Genomic DNA, 20,872 nt, shown 5'->3' on the forward strand with positions numbered 1-20,872 from the left:
TTCAGGTGTGATAGAGGAGGGAGATATGAAATACAGACTGGATAGGAGCTCTCGAGGACTGGACTCGGCCACCCCTGGCTTAAACACAAAAATGTTATCCCTGCTGTTCTAGGTTAGTGCAGAAAAAAAGCATCAGGTCAAACTGATTATTTTCATTTTATTTCTATGGTTGATCATTTTGAAGCACAGCAAATGAAAAGACAAACGTTTGTTAAAAGTTGTTTTATATTGTTTCCAGAAGTCATCTACATTGAAGGTAACCCTGACGAAATAACAAAGATTTCAGCCAGAAAATATGGCTGTCCTTAAACACGTTTTCTGAAATTGGGAAAGTACAACAGAGGTAAGATGCAACAAAGCAACCCACTAAGCTAACTGCAAAAAAAGAACAACAAGCAGAACAACAAATGTCGATGGGCCTTTTGCGGTTATGGGAGAATTCAGTCAGGAGACTTATCAGCATTTATTCCAAATGTGCCAGATTGCAAGTACAGTGGTACCTCGACATACGATCTTAATCCGTTCCGGGACTGAGCTCGTATGACAAGTTTCTCGTAACTCGAGGTAAAGTTTCCCATTGAAATGAATGGGAAACAAATTAATTCGTTCCAACTATCTGAAGAAAACACCAAAAACAGGATATTGGATTGGAAAACATGTTTTATTTCTTATAATTCACCATCTATTAACAAAGTAATAAATAACGAGTGGTTTGATAGTAATAATGTGTTTAATAGGAGTAAAATTAGACACATTTCGCGGAGGGAAGAGAACAACACACACGGAGGCGGAGGGGGGGGGGGACAGTTCGGGGTGACTTTCTCCACGGCAACATTGCACTCTTAAACGAACAAACAAATTTAAATTAACTTGGATAACAAAAAACAGACACTCAACCTTTAATGTAACTTCAAACAAAACTAAATTCTAAATTAGTTGTAATCTTTTTTACCTTACTTAGTTCTACGGGTTGACACCACCTGGCCGCTCCGCGGAAGTCTTCAAAACAAACGCATCAAGCGTTGTTTGTTTTTGTCTACCCTTCAAAATATTTCGATAATGTCGAATACAAATGTCATCATAATACGATGATGCGCGACCACTTGCCAGTTTGTCAGGGTGAGTCTTTTCAATAAAATCCGAAACCTCTTGCCACTTCGCGAGCATGTTTTTGATATCTTTTGTAGCCGCCTATTCCACCGCCTCCTCGCTACTAAGTTCCGGCAACAAATGTTCACGCTCCTGTAGGTCGATTAAATCCTGTCCGCCTGGGCATTTTTTCCAAAAAAGACCAGTTTCATCGCAGTTGAAAACTTGCTGGGGGGTGTAATTTTCCTGGGCGATAATCAAGGCAAATGTCTTAATAAATTCCACCGCAGCTTTCGAATTGCAACTCGCCGCTTCTCCGTGTCGGATTACAGAGTGTATTCCAGATCGTTTTTTAAATGTTTCGAACCAGCCATGACTCGCTTTAAATGTTTGTGAAGTTGTTGAAGGCTCTCCTTTCGTTGATATCAAATCTATGTAAATTCGGCTGGCTTTTTCACAAATGGTAGACTCGGCCAGGCTATCTCCTGCTAATTGTTTATCTTTTATCCACAATAAAAGAAGGTTCTCCATCTCGTCGTGAATGTCACTGCGCCGGTGGGAAATGATAGATAGTCCTTTGGTCGGCCTCTTCTCCTTAATTGCGTCCCTCTGCTTAAGGATGGAGGATATGGTTGACGTATTCCTCTCGTATTGCCGAGCGAGCTCGGTAACACGTACCCCACGCTCATGTTTTTCAATTATTTCGCGTTTCATGTCCATTGTCAACGGTCGCCTTTTCTTAGCAAAACTTTGCCGATCCATTGTAATACGTATTGTTTACCTGGTATGTAAATGTAGACCAAGTGGGGGGAAAACGCGTGTGGAAATGCAAAGTCCGCCCACCAGTGCTCGTAGACATATTTTTTACACGAAAGAGATGCAAAAACAAAAAAATGCCATGGCGACCTGGCTTGGTCGCATCATGAAATTTTGACCGCATCACGGGCGAATTATTCGATCGAAATTTCCCCCGTAAGACGAGCATTCCGTATGACGAACGGTCGTATGACGAGGTACCACTGTATATCTTTGTTGATTGAAGTCTATTTATATAGTTTATACTCCAGTATTTTAGCATCGTATTTTCCTTTTATTCCCAACAGTATAGGTTTCAACTTGCACTACAGTTTACTTGAAATTAGTCATTGACACTAGTTGATTGGATATTAGCCTCCTGTGTATTCCACATTAGTCAACCCTAGTGCAATATTAAACAATTAAGCTTAGAGATTCAGTATTTGTAGGGCACTAGTATTAACAGATGAAGAAGAAATTCATGCTAAAGGTAAAGATACTGGTAGATACACATTTCAGTAGATGCAAATGCTGAGCTGTCTAATTTATTATCCTTTTATTGTTTTCAAAGTGAATGAAATCAAAATGAGGTTCAGTGAATGAAGAATTTGTTTAATCTAAAAGAATATGCAAGGTGATGTTTATGAAACATGAATATGCTGTATATATTTATTTTTATTTAAAATCATTTTAGGAGGGAAAGTTACCTGCTGTTAATGGTGTAAGGAAAATTTAAGCATTATGCTTTCTTAGGCAAAGTTGAGTTGATATCATGAGCTCTTTAAAAAGTTCTGCCTTTATAAAATAGGAATGCTTAGTCTTACCTTAGTATTCATTTACAGTAGGTATTGAAGTTAAATGCATGTTATACTGTACTTGAATAGTGTCATTGGTCCAACATATATATTATTTTTTTCCCTTTAAGTTGCATTCTTACATTCATCCTGCTCTTAGCAATAGGATAGGTTAACAAAAACAATGCATTTTACTTTAAGATTTTATGATTCTTTCCTTGAAATGTCTCTATCTGATTAATGAGTTTCAACCAAGTGTGTTGAAGAGGTCTAATTGAGATGGGCCTAAAATTTCTAAGTAGTTTGCAGTGCCATTTTTGCAGGACTGTCTAACATGATAGATTCTTGCCTTGATTAAGATGATGTGTCATAATAACCCCCCACTATTTAATATGAATAGTATTAACAATCTGCAGATTACACATTTGCTGTATAAATCTGTAAAGTATTCTTTTAAATAAACCATTTTATTGATGTGCTGGTTACATTCCCTGCGATTGGCTGGCCACTAATTCTGGGTGTCCCCCACCTGTTGCCCGAAGTGAGCTGGGATAGCCTCCAGCACCCCCTGCGACCTTTGAGGATAAGCGGTTCAGAAAATGAATGAATGGTTACATTTTCTTTTTTTGGAGGAGTGGGACACACTTTACAAATAGCCACATAAAACATTTATATTTTAAATCATATAGTAATTGCAAATGGATTAGTATTTTAATAGGCTAATTGATGTGGTTGTGTTGATTTATCACCGCTAGAGGTCACTAAAGGAGGTCACGTTTTTCCATGTCACCTATGCTCTGCATTCTCTCCTCGACTTCTATTTAATGCATACACTACAGGCCAAAAGTTTGTTCTTTTCATGTATGTTGAATGATCATGCTATCTATTAATTTTTATTATTATTATGTACTTGGCGAAAAAGTGAAAAAAGGGTAAAATGCCTGAAAACATTCGTTTTCCGATCCGCTTATCCTCACAATGATGGTGGGGGGTTCTGGAGCCTTTCTGAACTCGCTAAGGGCACCAGAAAGCGGACACAATTTAAGGGCTGCACTTAAGTGATGTCAATAGCTGATTTTATTTGAAGTACCAAAGGTAAAAATATAAGGTATCCTTTGTTCCACTCTACCAGCAATCTACCCAAATAAAACTTAGTTCCAAAAGGTTGAATTAGGATAGTAAACCAATTTAAATTCCAACTGTAATAGTTCAATAAGTGCGCTATCTAATCAATCACTTTGTCTTTATTTCCATATAAAATTCTTAAAAGCATATAAAATTCTTAAAAGCACATAAAAGTGCACTACGAATGTCATAACAGTGCCATTGTTTGAAATTATCATTTTTTAAAGCCTGTATGGTTAAATGTAATTAAAAGGTCTTCAAACGGGTAATGGTTAAGTAGAAACTGCTCCTAGTTCTGCCTGCTTGTGACTCAGTCTTCTTTTTATTATGTGGGGGCACTCCTATTGGCTAGACCACTTCAGGTTGGTGTGGTGGGAGTGGACGGTAGTGAGATAAAAGGAGAGAATGTCTCTTGCCCTGTGTACACCTCCACATCTACTCATTAATACACCAATGTCACATTATACATTAATTTATTTATTTATTTAACACCAAAAGGAGCAGAAATATCCACAATATACCACTTTCCAGGCTGTCCTCTGAAAATGTGAGTACACGCACACATATACATGCACACACACTTCTAATCCTATTTCAGATTAGTGTAAGGATAATAGGCCAGTCTCTTAAGTGGAGAAAAGGTGAAGTACACTTGTTGCACAATTTAGAATTAGTGCAAAGCAAGGGCCACTGATTATTTGCTGTTGTGTATTGCATCAAAGGCAAAATAATATAGACACCTATTTATATTATTTTTCCATTCACTCCTTTATATGCTGATTGTTCCTCCTAATACATAGTCGTAAGCGATGTGCTTATGTAAAATGCTTATCTTTTGTTATTCTGAACTTCACAAGACAAAAGAGGTGATTACTGATACAGGATACACACTTTGATTAATGATAATGTGACTAAAAACCTTAAATTTATTGTTTACTTATACTTCTAGAATCTGATTCTCTTATCATGAGTACTTTAATTTTAACTTGATTACAGATTACAATTTTTTTAATCCTTAGTTCATCTCATGGGTGATTGAATTGATTCTAAAGTATCTTAATTAGGATCTGAAATTTAATTAATAAAAATCTATCAATGTGTTACTTTTTTGTCTTAAAAAAAATATTGACCACTGTTATGACTGGACCAATAAACACTCTAATTAAAAGTTATGATGTATTCCTTATACAGTACGAATCATGAATGCAGCTGAGTTCCGACGTCGTGGAAAGGAGATGGTGGACTTTGTAGCTGACTATTTAGAGAACCTGGAGCAGCGACCGGTTTATCCAGATGTAGAACCGGGATATCTTCGATCCTTAATTCCGACTGAAGCACCCTTGGAACCAGAGAATTATGAGGACATCATGAAGGATGTGGAGCGAGTTATAATGCCCGGGGTAAATTTTTTCCTTATGGATGCTCAAAATGTTCATGTGTATTTTTCATTCTGTAATTTTTACAACATAACAAGCTACACTCCATTTTTATGTGCTAATGTGCTGGAGATTTGTTTAATGCACTGGTAACGGTTACCCGATAGAATAAACTATCTAGCAGCCCATACAGTAAAATCTAGATTTACAATTGCAACAATTTAAAAGCAGATTGACTGTTTTAGACTCAAATTTAGCCAAATTTCATTGCTCAGTGCAGAAACAAATTAATTTGTTTTTTTAATTACTGTACTTTGATTGGGTTCTGTGGTGCAAATTCATTTTGAAATTATTAAATCAAGGTACTAAATTAATCTCAGAGCAATTACACCCACATATTGAGTTGAGTCTACTTTGCTCAGTGAGGATGTAAATGGGAATGTGTCATATTTACTGATGTGTAAAATGCATGCACCACATGCTCAGTTCGGAAAATGAAGTGAATAGCACGGAAAAAAATCACAATGCCCCTGTCTGATTTCTCTTTTCTGTAATATATCAGTATCGCATAAGCAGGCAAATCATCCTGTATTTAGAGGATGTCAGATGTATGGATGGAGACGATAACTGTCTATTCATGAAGAATATACTTCACTTAAAGAGATGAGCTATACACTTCCAGTCATCTTGGTATTTGAATTGTCTCTTTGCATTACCTCGTGATCTCAAATTGCTTGTGATACCACCCATCCTTTTGATTCTAATTCAAGTTTGCCCCCACCCCAGTTCATTTTCTCAACTTTATAGTATATTATCATCTTTATTTTAAAATGACAAAAGTTGGCTTCAATCTAACAATGTACAATATCAGCTGACAAATTACGTTTGATCTTTGATTGCACACAAATGTTGACTTATCTGGAAATTGCATGTCATTTGAGGGTACTCGGTCGTTTGGTCGCCGGTCTTTTGGTCGCCCGGAAGGTTATTGATAATTACCATTTAAATCGTTGCTCAAATGCCCTAAATACAAACTGCGAATTATTATTTAGTCATATTTCATGCCCTATTAATTATTAGGCTAAAGAAAAGCTCCAAATTTCCCGTACTTTTATTGTGTTTTGTTGGACAACTTGTTAAGACCCTGACTGACGTCCCTTCCTAAGGGGACAACTCATGTACATACAAACTCTCCAAAAGACCGGCGACCAAACGACCGCACACGTCATTTGAGATACACGTGTGAGCACTACCAGCCCCAACACACAAAAGCTTACCTCCTTTGAAAATGTAACCATCCATTCTTCCAGAAAAAATAAGTAAAAGGGGTCGACAAGATTGACCGAAAATGTTTTTTCTCATTCCAGATCACCCACTGGCAGAGTCCTTACTTCTATGCTTACTTCCCTGCTGCTTCCTCTTATCCTGCCATGTTGGCGGATATGCTGTGTGGAGGAATTGGATGCATTGGATTCTCTTGGGTTAGAAAAAACTAAACATTGCTGCCCATGAGACTATTTTTTGTAAATAGTGAATATTTGATTCTGTTGTTTGCATTCCCAGGCCGCCAGTCCAGCTTGCACAGAGCTAGAGACAGTCATGTTAGACTGGTTAGGAAAGATGCTGCAGCTGCCTGAGTGTTTTATAGCTGGAACTCATGGTCACGGTGGAGGAGTCATTCAGGTAAATGTGAAACCTATATTTGAGTTATTTCACAGAATTACACACATTTCTTCATCAGAGAACTAACCATGTTATAGTACATCAAACCTAAATATGTTAACTTCCCAAAGTTGTATCATTTATATCATCTACGGACAGGGAATGGCAATTTGTGGGTCATTGTAGTATTTTATTTTGAAAAATTTGCCATCCTTAGAGCTGAATTTGACCGCCAGTGTTTGTCTTCTTTGACATGTCCTTTGTTGCACAGCAGCTAACATTGGAGAGAAATTGCCTTTTAATGTTTTTTCATAGGCACATTGAGACATGAATGTTTCGTTAATGTTTGTCACCTCGATATTTCATTTAGTCAAACACAAAAGCAGTGAAGGATGCTGTTTGTGTGTGCGTGGGAGGATGCATGTTGAGAAGTGGAGCATGAGAGTGCACTCTGATGATAGATCATTTCACGCACCTTTTATTATGGCCACCTGTGTGTGAGAGGAAGTGTGTGTGGATGTGCTTGCTCATTTGATTCATTGTGAGATTGTCGTTTATGTTTTGCTGCTGTCACTCTATCTGTCTCGCCCTCTTTCCCTTTTTAAGCACAGCTTCCGAGCTCACTATGGCAACAAATGGCCTCCTCTCACAGCAGCACTGCTACTGAATGATGTGACGACACATTGCAATTGTGTGTGTGTGTGTGTGCGCGCGTGTGTGTGTTTTAAGGAGCCTTAATGTAAAATTATATAAGAAAAAAATTGTTTGATGTTTCAAGCATTATAATTTATTAGAGGAAGACCTGTACTCAATTCTCTAAAGAACATATGGTACATCTCAATAAATAAAATGACAGACAAATTCCAGCGAATTATAAAATGACATGAAAAAAAGTTGTAAACACCCATACATAAACATGATGATTGTAAAGATGTTTGCTATTATACATAATTAGTAGTAATTTCACATGAGAACTGGCATACGGCAAATCACCTGTTGTAAAGTGCATTGAAGGATGAGGAACAACACCTGACTGCCAAATGCCTCAAATATTATTGCTATTTAAAGCTATTATTGCTGACAAAATGTCATGGAGTTTCTGCTTGATTTGCCCCCACTGTGTGGTTTGTTTATACACAAAGGACATTAACCCAAGCTGTTTGGTCGTTTTGTGTTCATTGATGGAATGATTTCAACATTGCATTGATTTGTCTGCCAGTTATGTAGCCAGGTGCCTCACATAGCACGTTGCACATCAATATGCAGCCTTGAAAAATGTTTACCGTATTGGGCAACAACCTCATTCCAATCATTTTCAATTTTAGCAGAATAAAAGAAGTCAATACATGCAATAACAATGTAACACTGGCATACAGGACTTTATTTTCACAACAGGGAGGAATTAAGATAGGGCACAGATGCATCTTTAGAGTAATTTCAGTTCCGTACCCTGTAGGGTTGAAAACATAAATTTTAGTTGCCTGTGTTCTTTCCTTATTAGCTATGCCTTTTTTCTTATTTATCTTATGCGACCTTCAAATTCCCTAACAGGGCACAGCTAGCGAGGCGACCCTCATGTCATTGCTGGCTGCTCGTTGTAAAGCTGTCTGTCGAGTCCAGTCCATCAACCCAGAAAAGTCTGAACCCGAGATCCTCAAAGGTTTAGTGGCCTACACATCAGAGCAAGTAAGCAAAAGATATTTCATTTCAAAAAGACAAACACATGTTCAGTACCCTCGTTAGTATGGGCTGGAAGATGAATGAATGAATGGATCCGGATGAAAAATATAGGATTCTATTGGTATTGCAATGGGCCCCAGTCTTTTTCAGCTTTCTAATTTAAGGTCATCTAGCAACAGATGAAGATAAGACCATAGATCAGTCAGGCAGTAACTGGCTATGATCAGGTTAAAGAGCAGGCAGGGACTCGGTGATTTAGTTAGGCATCACCTGAGGGCTACGGAGACCTTTCAAAAGTAGAATTTGTATCGCCGGTCTTGTAACGGCGTGTGTTGTCCTTTGAAACACACTAAATACCTTGTAGTTGTCATTGTTTCAAAATGTTTTTATTCCCTAACTCTTTTTTCCATTCTAAAACAACCCTGAAGGATTTGTTTATCACAAGAATTGTCATTGTTTGTACCTGTCACGTTTCCCTGTTTAGTCTCATTCATCTGTGGAGCGAGCAGGTCTGATTGGTGGCGTGATGATGAAGAAAGTCCCGACAGATAGCACTTATGCTGTCTCAGGTGACGCATTGAAGAAGATGGTGGAAAAGGACAAAGAAGCAGGACTCATTCCATTTTATGTAAGTGAAACGACAAACGCAAATTTGCTAAACCAACGATTGGCCAGACAGTTACTTTGTGCCTGTGGTGCCTGCATGTATGGAATGCTAGTATGTATTCAATATTGTAGTCTGAAGTTTGCATACTCTTATGCACTCTGCCCTCACTTATTAGACATTGAACCATAATAATGGCATGTTAAAACTTCTCGTAAAAAGGTCACATAGCGCAAACGTTTCTGCTGTCAATAAGTGACATTTTGCAATGACATGAACTATGGAGTTAAAGAACAAATGATGAGTGTTTGCAAAACAACTTGTGATTGAAAAAATATATTGTGGCGGCAAACAAAAAATTTAAAGATATCATCTATACTCTCAACCAGATAAGTGCAATTTTACACTCATTATATTATAATATTAGACCGTTCAGACGGTCTAAATTGTATAAACCCCCCATTTTGCAGTCTGCAGGCAGATCCTTCTGAAAGCGGACACTACTTTTTGGCAACACAAAACATAACTCAACTTGTTTGGATAATAGTAATACTAATAGTAATACAAATAATCATAATATGGATATGCTATGTGCTCTATGTCTTACAGTTCTGTGCAACTCTTGGGACCACGGCATCATGTGCGTTTGATCACATTGCTGAGCTGGGACCTCTCTGTGAGTAATTGCATGTATTCTTTTTTTTTTTTTGCTTTTATGCAGCACATTTTGACCTTTAAACAAAAAAAAAGATTCCAATTGCAAAAGCTATGTTTTTTTTCATCGATTTATCAATTATGTGCACTATAATGGAGTATCATTGGACCATCTTAGATTGTATGATTGCAGCTAGCACAATATCCTGTGTTGTGTTGTTATTGCAGTACAAAAGCATTCAATGTATAAATGATCAATATTGCTGTTTGTTGGCTGCTACAGGTAATAAGGAAAACATGTGGATGCATGTTGATGCTGCATATGCTGGAAGTGCATTTGTCTGTCCTGAATTTCGGTCTTTGTTGAATGGCATAGAGGTATGTATAGGAATATCTATATTTTTTAAATCAAAGAAATTTACATTATTTGGCCTCAATAATCTCCACTTGGACAATTCTATGAAATCCATCAGAAGAGATATAGTACATACTGTGTCTTGATAGACATCATGAGAGGATATTAATTTCACAATTTGTCATAGGCTTTATTTGGTAATATTAGTACTCAACATTATTAATTATTATTACTATAGGTTTTCAGGGAAGTAGAATCATCACTTGAAACCTGAAAAATAATTTCACGTGTTTACTATATATATAAAGAACCTGTCGCTCAATATGTGTGAAATATCCCTCATCACGCTTCAATTTGTGCTAGCTTTATCCTGTTGCTTTCTTCGTGTTTGAGATTCATTGATGTTAATGTCAAGTAGGAAGCTCGTCACAGTGAGTAACAATCGGCTCTGCGTCCATGTCGAGGCTGTTTCTTCTCCCCAGGCTGTGCAGAGACGCAGAGATAAGGCCGGAGTCATTTCCTGGGGCAGTGTTAGACCTTTACATATCACTCTTTATTATACGCACACATTCAAACAACAGATGGACTTGATTTAAAAGAAGAAGAGGCTGCTAGAGTCTACATAGAGTGTATGCAGATAGACATATTTGTATGTACATATTTTTGTAGGTCTACATGGAGGTTGAAAAGACAAGAAATAGAGGAAAAACTCCTTTGTGGATGATGGATGGTTGGTTGCCAGGGGTGATGGACTATTAAGCATCAGGAGGCATGGCAACTGTCTTGTGCACATTGTTTCCTTTATATTAAATATTTATTATTTTAACTGCAGCGATTATTGCATCTGATGTAGGTGGGGTGGAAAGGATATTAAAAAGATAACACATAAAAAGACAACAAAAAGAGAGATACTGATAAGAAAGCGTGCCTGACGCTTTGAATGAAGCCTCACTTTTTTCCGACTGCTCTGTGGAAGCAGTTTAGCAATGGTTGAAAACTACCTTGAAGTTTAGTTGTTGCAAAGCTTCATTTTAATTGACAAGCAAAAAATGTCTGGAGCAAATTTTGGAAGATATTTTAACATTTTGTTGTTTCCTACCCTGCTAAAAAAATATCCAGCACATGCTGGTTTCTATTAATAGCTAAATGAGTATCAAAGTACAACAAATCCATCTTATCCAGGTGATCAATTTTCATGTACATATAATTTGACGACAGCAAAAAGTCAAATCATTGCATCTTTCCCGTGTGTGTGTTCCAGTTTGCAGACTCCTTCAACTTGAACCCACACAAATGGCTCTTGGTCAACTTTGACTGCTCTACCATGTGGTAAGGTGTCATTTTCAGCTCACACACACTTGGGTAAAACTTTAGTACTGTAATTACTTGTGTTAAGAGTGGCCTCAACAATAGGTTCCTATAATAATATAACACGTTCACCCATTGTTTTAGCCTTTTTCCATTAGGTAAAGGTGAAATAAGTCAAACGACCAGATTTTTATTGTTCTTGTTTGGTGAAAATTACTTGACTATTCAACAATAATTTTTAACAGGGTCAAGAAGAGGCAAGACCTTATTTGTGCCTTCAAAGTGGATCCACTGTATCTGAGACATGAGAATCAAGAGTCAGGTAAGTTCACAGCACCTGAACTACATAGCAATCTCGGCTCTTAGTCAATATTAAAAAACAAGAATGTTGCTACTTGGTACACATAGAAACATAAACTCTAGTGATTATGTTTACCGCATGTCTTATTTCTATACTATGAAATGGGTCCAGATACACAGCAAAAGAAGAATGTTTTGTTATAAATGCAAGGATCTCCAAAAAACGTGACATTTTATTGTATTTCTTTAGATGTAATTCGTTTGTCAGACTTGCAGAATTACGTGCCATCTGACGAAAGCTTTCTCTCATTCAATCTGTGTCCTCCAATGTAATTAGTGGTTATTAGCAGGACTAAACATGGGTCTACATTCCGTGGGGATGATCCGGTTGCTTGTGACTTTGTGCAGTTCTTGTGCAACATTGTGCTGATTGTAATATGTGGGATTGCCGCCTGTAAAACAAAAGAACACAGACACAAGAATGCTTATTTTAGTATTTTTCATAGGATAATGACGTAATGATAATGATGAAGAGTGCCATTCATCGACTTGGCAAGTTCTATGAAAACATCATGACAATTTGAATTTAGGCTGTCATGTATCAGACTTTAATACAGGCTTCTGGTAGTTTTCCAAAAATGGTTTCTAGTTGTGTTGGTGGTGTGGTGATAATTATATAAGTTTGATATTTGATGATTTTTTTTCTTTGTCAATAGGGCTAGTGACAGATTATAGGGTAAGAACCATCTACATTTAATTCAATTTTTGTTTTAATAATCGAGTTATCCACTATTCATATAGTTGTATTTATCTATTTTTTTTAAATTTCTCCCAGCATTGGCAGATTCCATTGGGCAGACGATTCCGCTCTCTCAAAATGTGGTTTGTTTTCCGCATGTACGGCCTTCAAGGATTACAGGCTCATATACGCAAGGTAGTTCTTTAAGACTAATTTTCTGTTGCAGTTTGCCATTTGTCTTTCCATTGGTATTTAAATTTGTAAAAATAAGTCATTTTCCGATGATACACTTATGTCTTTCTGGCTGTAAAAAAAAGTATTTATTACAATTGCATATTTGTCATTGTCATGGTAAATGGCATCTCATTCATTTCTTGTAACCTTCCTGATACCACCAGTCTCTTCAGTGCCTTGCTTTATTCTCCTCCCATTTCTTAATCCTGTCACTCACATACTACGTAGTATACATCTGGTCTGTATCTTTCTTTTTATAGTAACATTTTCCTACATTTCCACAGCCCCTCCTCCAAACACCAAATCCATGTTCACCCCACCCGCCTTCCCTTTATGATGTTTCATGCCTGTCTTTCCTCTTCAACTTCCTATTTGTTCCCTGCAGTCATCTCTGTCAATCAAATATGCCTGTTTTGAGTTTAAACTCAATTTTACTCTACTCTCAAATTGAGTTATGAACGCTGGACTTCTAGATGACGTAGAGTAAATCAAATATGGAAATACGTTTCCTTTTGTTTTACTGATAGTGAGTCAGACCGTTTTTTAAGCAACACTACGTCCTACTGTACATATGATGATTGGGATTATTGCAATAAGTTAATGTTAAATAAAATATTAATTCTCTCATGACACACTAATATTTCAAAATGTTCAGTTGCAGCTCAGAAGTTGAATGAATGAATGAATGAATGAATGAAAGAAGGATTGCAACCAATGTTCCCTCTAATTTTTCGTTGGTCTGAGCAGAAAGTCAACCTCCCTGAGCGCACTGAGTACCAGTGTGAGCGACATCATCGGTACTCGGATGATTCGCCTAAAGACGTTTCGCCGACGGACGTTTGACAGACGGGCAGGTCGCCGAATGGACGTTTCGCCGAACGTTCATTCGGCCGAACGGAGGTTTCGCCGAAACGGGATTCGCGCGCTCGCCCCGCCCCCGGATCGTGTGTGTACAAGTTTTTCAACCTCGGCCCGCGGGCCATATACGGCCCGTTAGGATTTTTAATCCGGCCCGCCGCCGGTGTTGTCCAAATTATAGTAAAAATCTATGTTAGTCTACCATCAATGGCAGCCCGGGAATAAGCACTCTTGGGCGGGCAGATGTAGCAGAACCGAGCCGTAAAATGACAGCAATCGGGTCAAATCCATCCTAAAACAGCATTTAATGATTAAATACAAATACTGGAGCTCTTTGGACATTAGAACCGAGCCCAGGGAAGTGAATTCCTTGGTAAAATGTCGTGATGATATCGCGATGGAGGCAAAAAAACGTCTATATACGTCCATTCGCCAAACGGCTCAAAATGCTCTCAAATTCAGTCAAATCCAGCCGAAAACAGCGTTTAATGATTAAATACAAATACTGGAGCTCTTTGGACATTAGAACCGAGCCCAGGGAAGTGAATTCCTCGGTAAAATGTTGTGATGATATCGCGATGGAGGCAAAAAAACGTCTATATACGTCCATTCGCCAAACGGCTCAAAATGCTCTCAAATTCGGTCAAATCCAGCTGAAAACAGCGTTTAATGATTAAATACAAATACTAGTATTTGTATTTAATCATTAAACGCTGTTTGAACGAACGTTCATTCGGAGACCTGTCCGTCTGTCAAATGTCCGTCGGCGAAACGTCTTTAGGCGAATCATCCGGTCACGACATCATCATTGCTCGCTATGGGCACACCAGTATCACACCTGCCACAAGCAGGTGCATGTCAATGTTCCCTCTAATTTTTCATGTAAAACATGCTGTAAAACACGAAAAACGAAAAACATAAGTGGACAGAGCTAATGCTACTGGCTGCCGCTTAAACGGCTCCATCATGAAGAAAGGGGTAAAAAAAAAAAAAAAAAAAAAAAAAAAAAAAAAAAAAAAAAAATCCGTTTTTTTTTTTTACTGCGCGCCATAGGATTTCTGCTGCGCAGAGAAGACGAGAGTAGTGCGCAATTGCGCACGCGCGCAGCTTAGAGGGAACAGTGATTGCAACCCAAAAATGTCATTTTATGTAAAATATAATTTTATTTCAAGCATGCTTGTGATTGCATTACAGTCTGAATTTATATTTATTGACACTTATGTAGAGACACGGGGTTTTAGTTGTTGGATGAGTTTTGAAAAAATATAAATTGCTTAAAATGATAATAGAATTTAAATACATTTAGTGTCAACTCTATTTTCAGAAGCAGATTTGGCAAAGGTTGTGGTTATATGTATCACGTCACTGCCCTCTAGCGGATATAAAGAGTGGACACACCAATTTTCTCTGATATTTGATTTTTTTTTAACAATTAACCAAAAATGTACCTCAGATGGCTATAGAGTACGTAATCCCAATTTTACACACGTATATATTGACCACTTTTTTTTTGCTTTAGCATGTGAGCCTGGCCAAGGAGTTTGAGAGTCTAGTACGGGCTGATAAGAGATTTGAGATCTGTGCTGAGGTCATCATGGGTCTGGTTTGCTTCAGGCTCAAGGTAAAAAATATATATATATATATATATATATATATATATATATATATATATATATATATATATATATATATATATATATATATATATATATATATATATATATATATATATATAGAAGGGAAATATGAATATGTATATAATATTTCCCTTCTCTCCCAGGGCTCCAATGAGTTGAACCAGAATCTCTTGAAAAGGATCACAATGAGCAGAGAGATCCACTTGGTGCCTTGCCATCTCACTGGACGCTTTGTCCTTCGCTTCGCCATCTGTTCACGCACCACCGAGTCTCGTCACATCCAGCAAGCGTGGCGGCATATCACACAGTTGACCTTTGAACTCCTACAGGATTCCGTTCAATGACAAATGGAGAAGTGAGTCACACCCATTTTAATGCCTTGACAAGTGTACAGTTATTAAGGTTTAAGGTAGGGAAAAAACAGTAAAAAATCAAAAGCTTCTTAAAAGGTAAAATGCTGCTTTGAACACTATTATTGCTGCCTTTGACAGGAATAGACGTTCAATCTATTTTAGCTTCCCAGTATTATGGATTTGAAGGCTATAGCTGTCAATGGCAGTTAAAAAAAATAGGAAAAGGAAAAAAAAGTGTCACTGTGGAGCATGTGCGCTTCACATAGGATCAAATCTGTTCAAATTTGCTCTTTCCCTTTTGTTTGTGATTCGCATGTGATCCCCGTTCTTGAGTGGATTTCTTCTGGGTATACTCCTTCCCAAATCCCCGATATATACAAATTTTTACTATTTATTTTTGGTTATGTAGATTTTGAGTCCTGTGCAAAAAGTGGGTGGAGCTGACCTCAAAATGTACTGTGGTTTCCAATGAATGTACAGTATTGCACTTTGTATGTGTGTTTTAAGTTTACGTATTTACATCTGTATGCACTCACTCCCATAAGTCCTAGTTAGTAACTAAAGTGAGCTGAATTAACTGACCGCCAATGAGCATTACAGGCGTGACTAAATGAAACCAAACTATTACATCTATTTTTGTTCAGTAACTATTATTAATATTTTACGAGAGGCATTTATATCAACACTGTTTATACATATTTAAAAATTGCAATCTATTAGACAATTTAGCGACACAATGAAAGAGTGGGTAGCAAGTCTGTCTCACAGTTCTGAGGGTTCAAAATCTGGTGGGTTCAGGCCTTCCAGTGTAGAGTTTGGAGGTTTTCGGCGTGCCTGCTTGGTTTTTTTTCTGGGCACTTGGATTTCCATTACAAAAACATGCGTGGTAGCCTGATTGAACACCACAAATTGTCTGTAGGTATGAGCCTAGTTATCGCCATGACCCACGTGAGGATAATTGACCTGGAGAATTAATGACATAAATTTAATCCGAGTTAGTTTCCCTGACTACCCCGATATGGTCGTAAGGGAGCGCATGTATTTTCGGGAAAGTGATTATCGTGCGGATAAATCATGTTAATTAGGCGTTGCCAGTCGTAAAGATTGTTTTAGAATTGTGACAGTGATGAGGATGGATATCCAATGTTTGACCTCAATCATATTTGGTGGCCTTGTATTGAATCATCTGTGAATGTTTAGGGAAGATGAGTCGAAAACTGCGCGAGAAAAAGGCGTCGAGGATGAAACACGGCACAAAGAATATTTAAATGACACACAAAAGCCAACCTCCACATAATTTAATGAAGGAACAGAAATGTTTACATTACTATTAGTGTTTTTATTCTTCTTATCTCATTATTGTGGAACACTCATACCAAACAAAGTTTCTGCTGTTTTTCTTGTGTCCAATGTTTTTGGCTTGGCTGTGTCTGTGGTTGAATATCACACCTATTAAAATAATACATTCCAGTGATGTCAGCAAAAATAGATTATTTTCTTCATCATACACACAAAAAAAAAGTTTTTAGGCGGTGGGGGAGATAGATAATCTTGCTCTATCAACCTTTGGTATAAATACATATTCTAAAGAAATGAGAGATCCCGTACACTTTAAAAAAAAAAAAAAAATCTTCCTTCAAGAACTCAAAATCCTTAGTTTCCTTTACAATTTCTACTTTCATAATAACATTTCCCCAAACAATATCACTTAAAAGAGTGGCTCCATCATTGATACTGCTGGTATTATGTCCAATCGCAGTGAAAGCCTCCTGGCTGAAATGGGATTGTGTTTGCCAATGCCAGTAATGACTTCTCTAACTGATCTCATTCCCATGTTGCTGTTTGAACCCTTTTCCCAGTTGTAATTCAACTTTTTTGGACTAAGAGAGTATTCCAATCGAGTGCATTTATGGGAACAAAACAAAACAGCTTAGGAAAGCATGATTGCGTTGTAAAAACGTATTAAGGTTTTAATAATGCATTTATAGCTACAGTTCATGAAAAAGCTCTGACTACAAAATCTGACCACAAGAGAGAGCTGTTTTACACACCAGTAATACATCAGTATTACCCAGCCATTGTTCTAAAAGAAGATCTTACTTTCACTTACTGAAACAATATAATGCTACTTAGGAGACTAAAATAATGGGTAATAGACTCTAACAAAACCATTACTTTTCTGTTTTATTGTAAAAGAAGTATGATTAAGGCTAAACAGCACAAAAACTGAATGAGTAAGTGAAAATAGGAATTAAGTGCCAAGACAAAGAGCTGTGAGAACAATTGACAGTTGATCAAGTCAAGAATTGTTTGGTAATTTTACCATTCCTACATGTCAGTGTCATGTTCACTCTACCCCGATTTCATCCCTGACAGACTGTCACCACATTGATTTTTTCCAATTTTTTACTGCAGGCTCGCTTCACTTGGGGTCTAATTGTTCTTAACCACCATTTCTTGAGACCCCTCCACGCTGAACTTCTTTGACAAACAATACAGTATGTATAAAAAAACGGCATACTCTTTCTTCTGATGAATAATACGAATAACAAGAGTTTTCAGTGTGAGCCCCAATGTTTAGTGCACTTTCACCACAATAGCCTGGCATTTCAGTCTCTTTGTATCTATAGTTGTAACGCTATCTTTACACATGGGGGCCATCATGAGAACACAATACAATTGAGCTGCCATTAACACATGACCCAAACTTGTTCCTGTTACATGGCCCGCATTTAATGTATTAAGTTGGTCTAAACTCTACTAAACTCACAATCGATTGCAATGCTATTAGTATAAGTGTTTCCACTCACATAATTTAATATAAGTTGTGTGTGATATTTCACACTATTATGCAAGCGGTATAGTGTTAGGTTCCAACTTGCCATTCTGAAATGGCATCGGAGTATTGTTACACTTTATGGTCAGTCATTAGCTGTCTGTAGTTGCATACCTGTCAACTTTTTTTTAAAGTACATTTTTTTTGTAAAACCGATCTCGTCTTCCCCATTTCGGTTCTAATCCGGATCATCTCAGTCACTGGTATAAGACGAAAACATCATCGTTGATTGCTAATGTTCTCGTACTTTGACCAGGATATGCACACAGGTCAGTCACTTCCACCCTTTTCACTATATAACTATAGCGTGTCAGCAAGCAATGTACCCAGACAGTCAAGCTCTCAGCATTACCTACAAAATTTTGAATTTAGTGCATACAAAAGGCCACCAACTGATTGGGGACCCCGTTCACTTTGGCGAATTTTTTTGACTTTTAAGTGAGCCCTATGTGAGTAAATATGTGCATTGCAAATGTACGAATTATTATCGCTTTATAAGGAAAATTGGAATCATAAATAAGGGGAGCGATTGGCCGAGGTTGACAGGTATGTAGTTGCAAACATTGCTGAATTAAGCCACATTTCCAGCCAATGGTAGGGCACATTTTGACAAACAACTAATCACACTCTTTGTGATTTTCAATCAGCTTATGTGAATGCTTTTGGGATGTCGGAGGAAGCCAAAGTACTCACGCAGGCATGGCAAGAACAAAATCCACACAGGAATGCCGCGAGTGAACGCTTGATCTTATCTGTGAGGCGGAAGCGCTAATTACTCTTCCACCATGACGCCATAACTATTTTAAATCATCATAACTATTCATCATAATTCAATCATTAAAAAACTATGCCTGCTTTCAATTTTGTGGATCCAGATTGTAGTAGGCACTTTTCCCATCCAGCATAAATGTACATAAAAGTTTTGGCATGTTTGCTGTGAATAACTGCCCTTGTACCCTTTACTCACCCTATTCTGAATTGGGATGAAATAGAACACAGATAGCGAGCCAGGATCTCCCCCAAGAAATCCCCCACCCAACTGCCATTCTCGACCCCAACACACAATGACCTCACAAATATTCTTCTGGAGGAATGGGCATAAATTTCCACAGACACACTACAGCATTGAATGGAAGTAGGAAAATGCTGCACAACAATGGTATATGTTACAATTTTACATTTGACTTCCTGTAATTGCAGTGTTCATGTGACCAATTCATTTTGCCTATTCTGTGTGATAGTTCGTAGAATCGTAGTGAGGAAAAAAGGCACGGTGCAGCAGTTAGCACACTATTATCAAAAGACAGGTCGAAGAAAATAAGACAGTCATAAGACAAGCAAGCCATTATTATGCAGAGTTCAAGTTGAAATGCTTGAAACGTGAGTCTGCTGTTTTTTTTTTTTTTTCCCTGTGGAATTGAAGTGCTTCTGTTTACTAATTGATCTGGCCGCAACATGGCCATAACATTTCCTCTTTGGTCAGGGGACATTGTATCATCAGGGTGTTTAGTGCATTTTTGAAAGCCTCCATGTCGAGATGAACGCAATTAGCATCAAAGCTTCTGGAAAGTTGCCGAAAACCCTCCTAATGTATGGTTAGTAATGGTGCAGGGCTAATGATGGATGCTTCTGTTTCTTTTTTATATTTCAGATGGCAGATAATGGATACTTTTATGTATTATTTAATAGATGAACTGTCACCCACAATGTTATTTAAGTATGTTTTACAATGAACACGTTATAGACACACTGACCGGTACAATTCCGCATCCTGTATGCCATTTAAGAGAGAGGAAATAAATAGATGTGCTCACTGTGATATTGAAAGCTTAAAGTGGACATAGAAAGTACTAGATCGTGTTTAAAAAAAATAAGACTGCAATATATATTTTTTTAAATACAAAATTATAGGCCTGAATGTGGAACATATTTTCAAAAATCACTCGAAGATCCCATTTGGAATGACTAATACAGCACACGAAATGCAATTTTATTGACAGAGAGTTTGAGAGCCTATTTTACTTTCAATATGATGTACTGTTAGTTTATAAGAACTTTGTGTCCTGACAATTAAGTGAATTTGTCAGAACTTGCCCTGCTTGCAGCCATTGCTACTTGATTGCTTCAGTCGTATGTGTGTGATTTGGTAATCTGGGTGGTCTGCAACACCAACTATTGATATCAAGCTAAATTTCTATTTGATAGATAATTCAAGAGACTATCTATCACTATATTATCAATGTGAAAACACAGCAAACACTTTTAATTCAATTTTGTTGATGGCAACATCTCAACACTAAGTGGAGAACAAAAATTTAAAGTACTTAATTATTTAGCAGAGTGTAAACATTTTTTGTGGAGGAGCAAATTCCATTAACGCGTGTGAAACCGAAGCGGTTCTGCATCTGTTTGGCACAACTATTTCACTAGTTGCACATAAATCATGCTGACCGAGGTCATGCAATGGAATAAG

The 20,872-nt window shown here is 37.5% G+C and overlaps 1 protein-coding gene across 3 annotated transcripts; it reads left to right on the forward strand.

Moving 5' to 3' along the window:
- Window positions 1-54: 54 nt before the first annotated feature.
- Window positions 55-18,003, forward strand: ddc (dopa decarboxylase). 3 transcript variants are annotated; one of them, XM_077598040.1, is made up of 15 exons: window positions 4,090-4,350; window positions 4,995-5,203; window positions 6,547-6,660; window positions 6,743-6,862; window positions 8,393-8,527; window positions 9,006-9,149; window positions 9,735-9,801; window positions 10,063-10,157; window positions 11,396-11,463; window positions 11,688-11,764; window positions 12,459-12,478; window positions 12,578-12,676; window positions 15,093-15,194; window positions 15,354-15,565; window positions 17,979-18,003. In XM_077598040.1, exons 2-14 carry the CDS (start codon window positions 5,003-5,005, stop codon window positions 15,552-15,554), a joined length of 1,443 nt encoding a protein of 480 aa, XP_077454166.1. In that variant the 5' UTR covers window positions 4,090-4,350; window positions 4,995-5,002; the 3' UTR covers window positions 15,555-15,565; window positions 17,979-18,003. The 3 variants fall into 3 exon arrangements, with proteins under 3 accessions (XP_077454164.1, XP_077454166.1, XP_077454163.1); XM_077598038.1 differs by lacking the exons at window positions 4,090-4,350; window positions 17,979-18,003 and adding an exon at window positions 55-343 and having other exon boundaries at window positions 15,354-17,092; XM_077598037.1 differs by lacking the exon at window positions 17,979-18,003 and having other exon boundaries at window positions 4,092-4,350; window positions 15,354-17,092.
- The last annotated feature ends 2,869 nt before the right edge of the window (window positions 18,004-20,872 follow it).

Source organism: Stigmatopora argus, chromosome 4 (assembly GCF_051989625.1).
Source record: "Stigmatopora argus isolate UIUO_Sarg chromosome 4, RoL_Sarg_1.0, whole genome shotgun sequence".
Lineage (NCBI taxonomy): Eukaryota > Metazoa > Chordata > Actinopteri > Syngnathiformes > Syngnathidae > Stigmatopora > Stigmatopora argus.

Excerpts from the sequence above, each read along its gene's own strand:
- ddc (XM_077598038.1), top strand. The coding sequence starts at position 5,003 with ATGAATGCAGCTGAGTTCCGACGTCGTGGAAAGGAGATGGTGGACTTT. Across the intron at positions 9,150-9,734 it reads CAGGACTCATTCCATTTTAT|TTCTGTGCAACTCTTGGGAC; the intron begins GTAAGTGAAACG and ends TATGTCTTACAG. Across the intron at positions 10,158-11,395 it reads CTTTGTTGAATGGCATAGAG|TTTGCAGACTCCTTCAACTT; the intron begins GTATGTATAGGA and ends TGTGTGTTCCAG.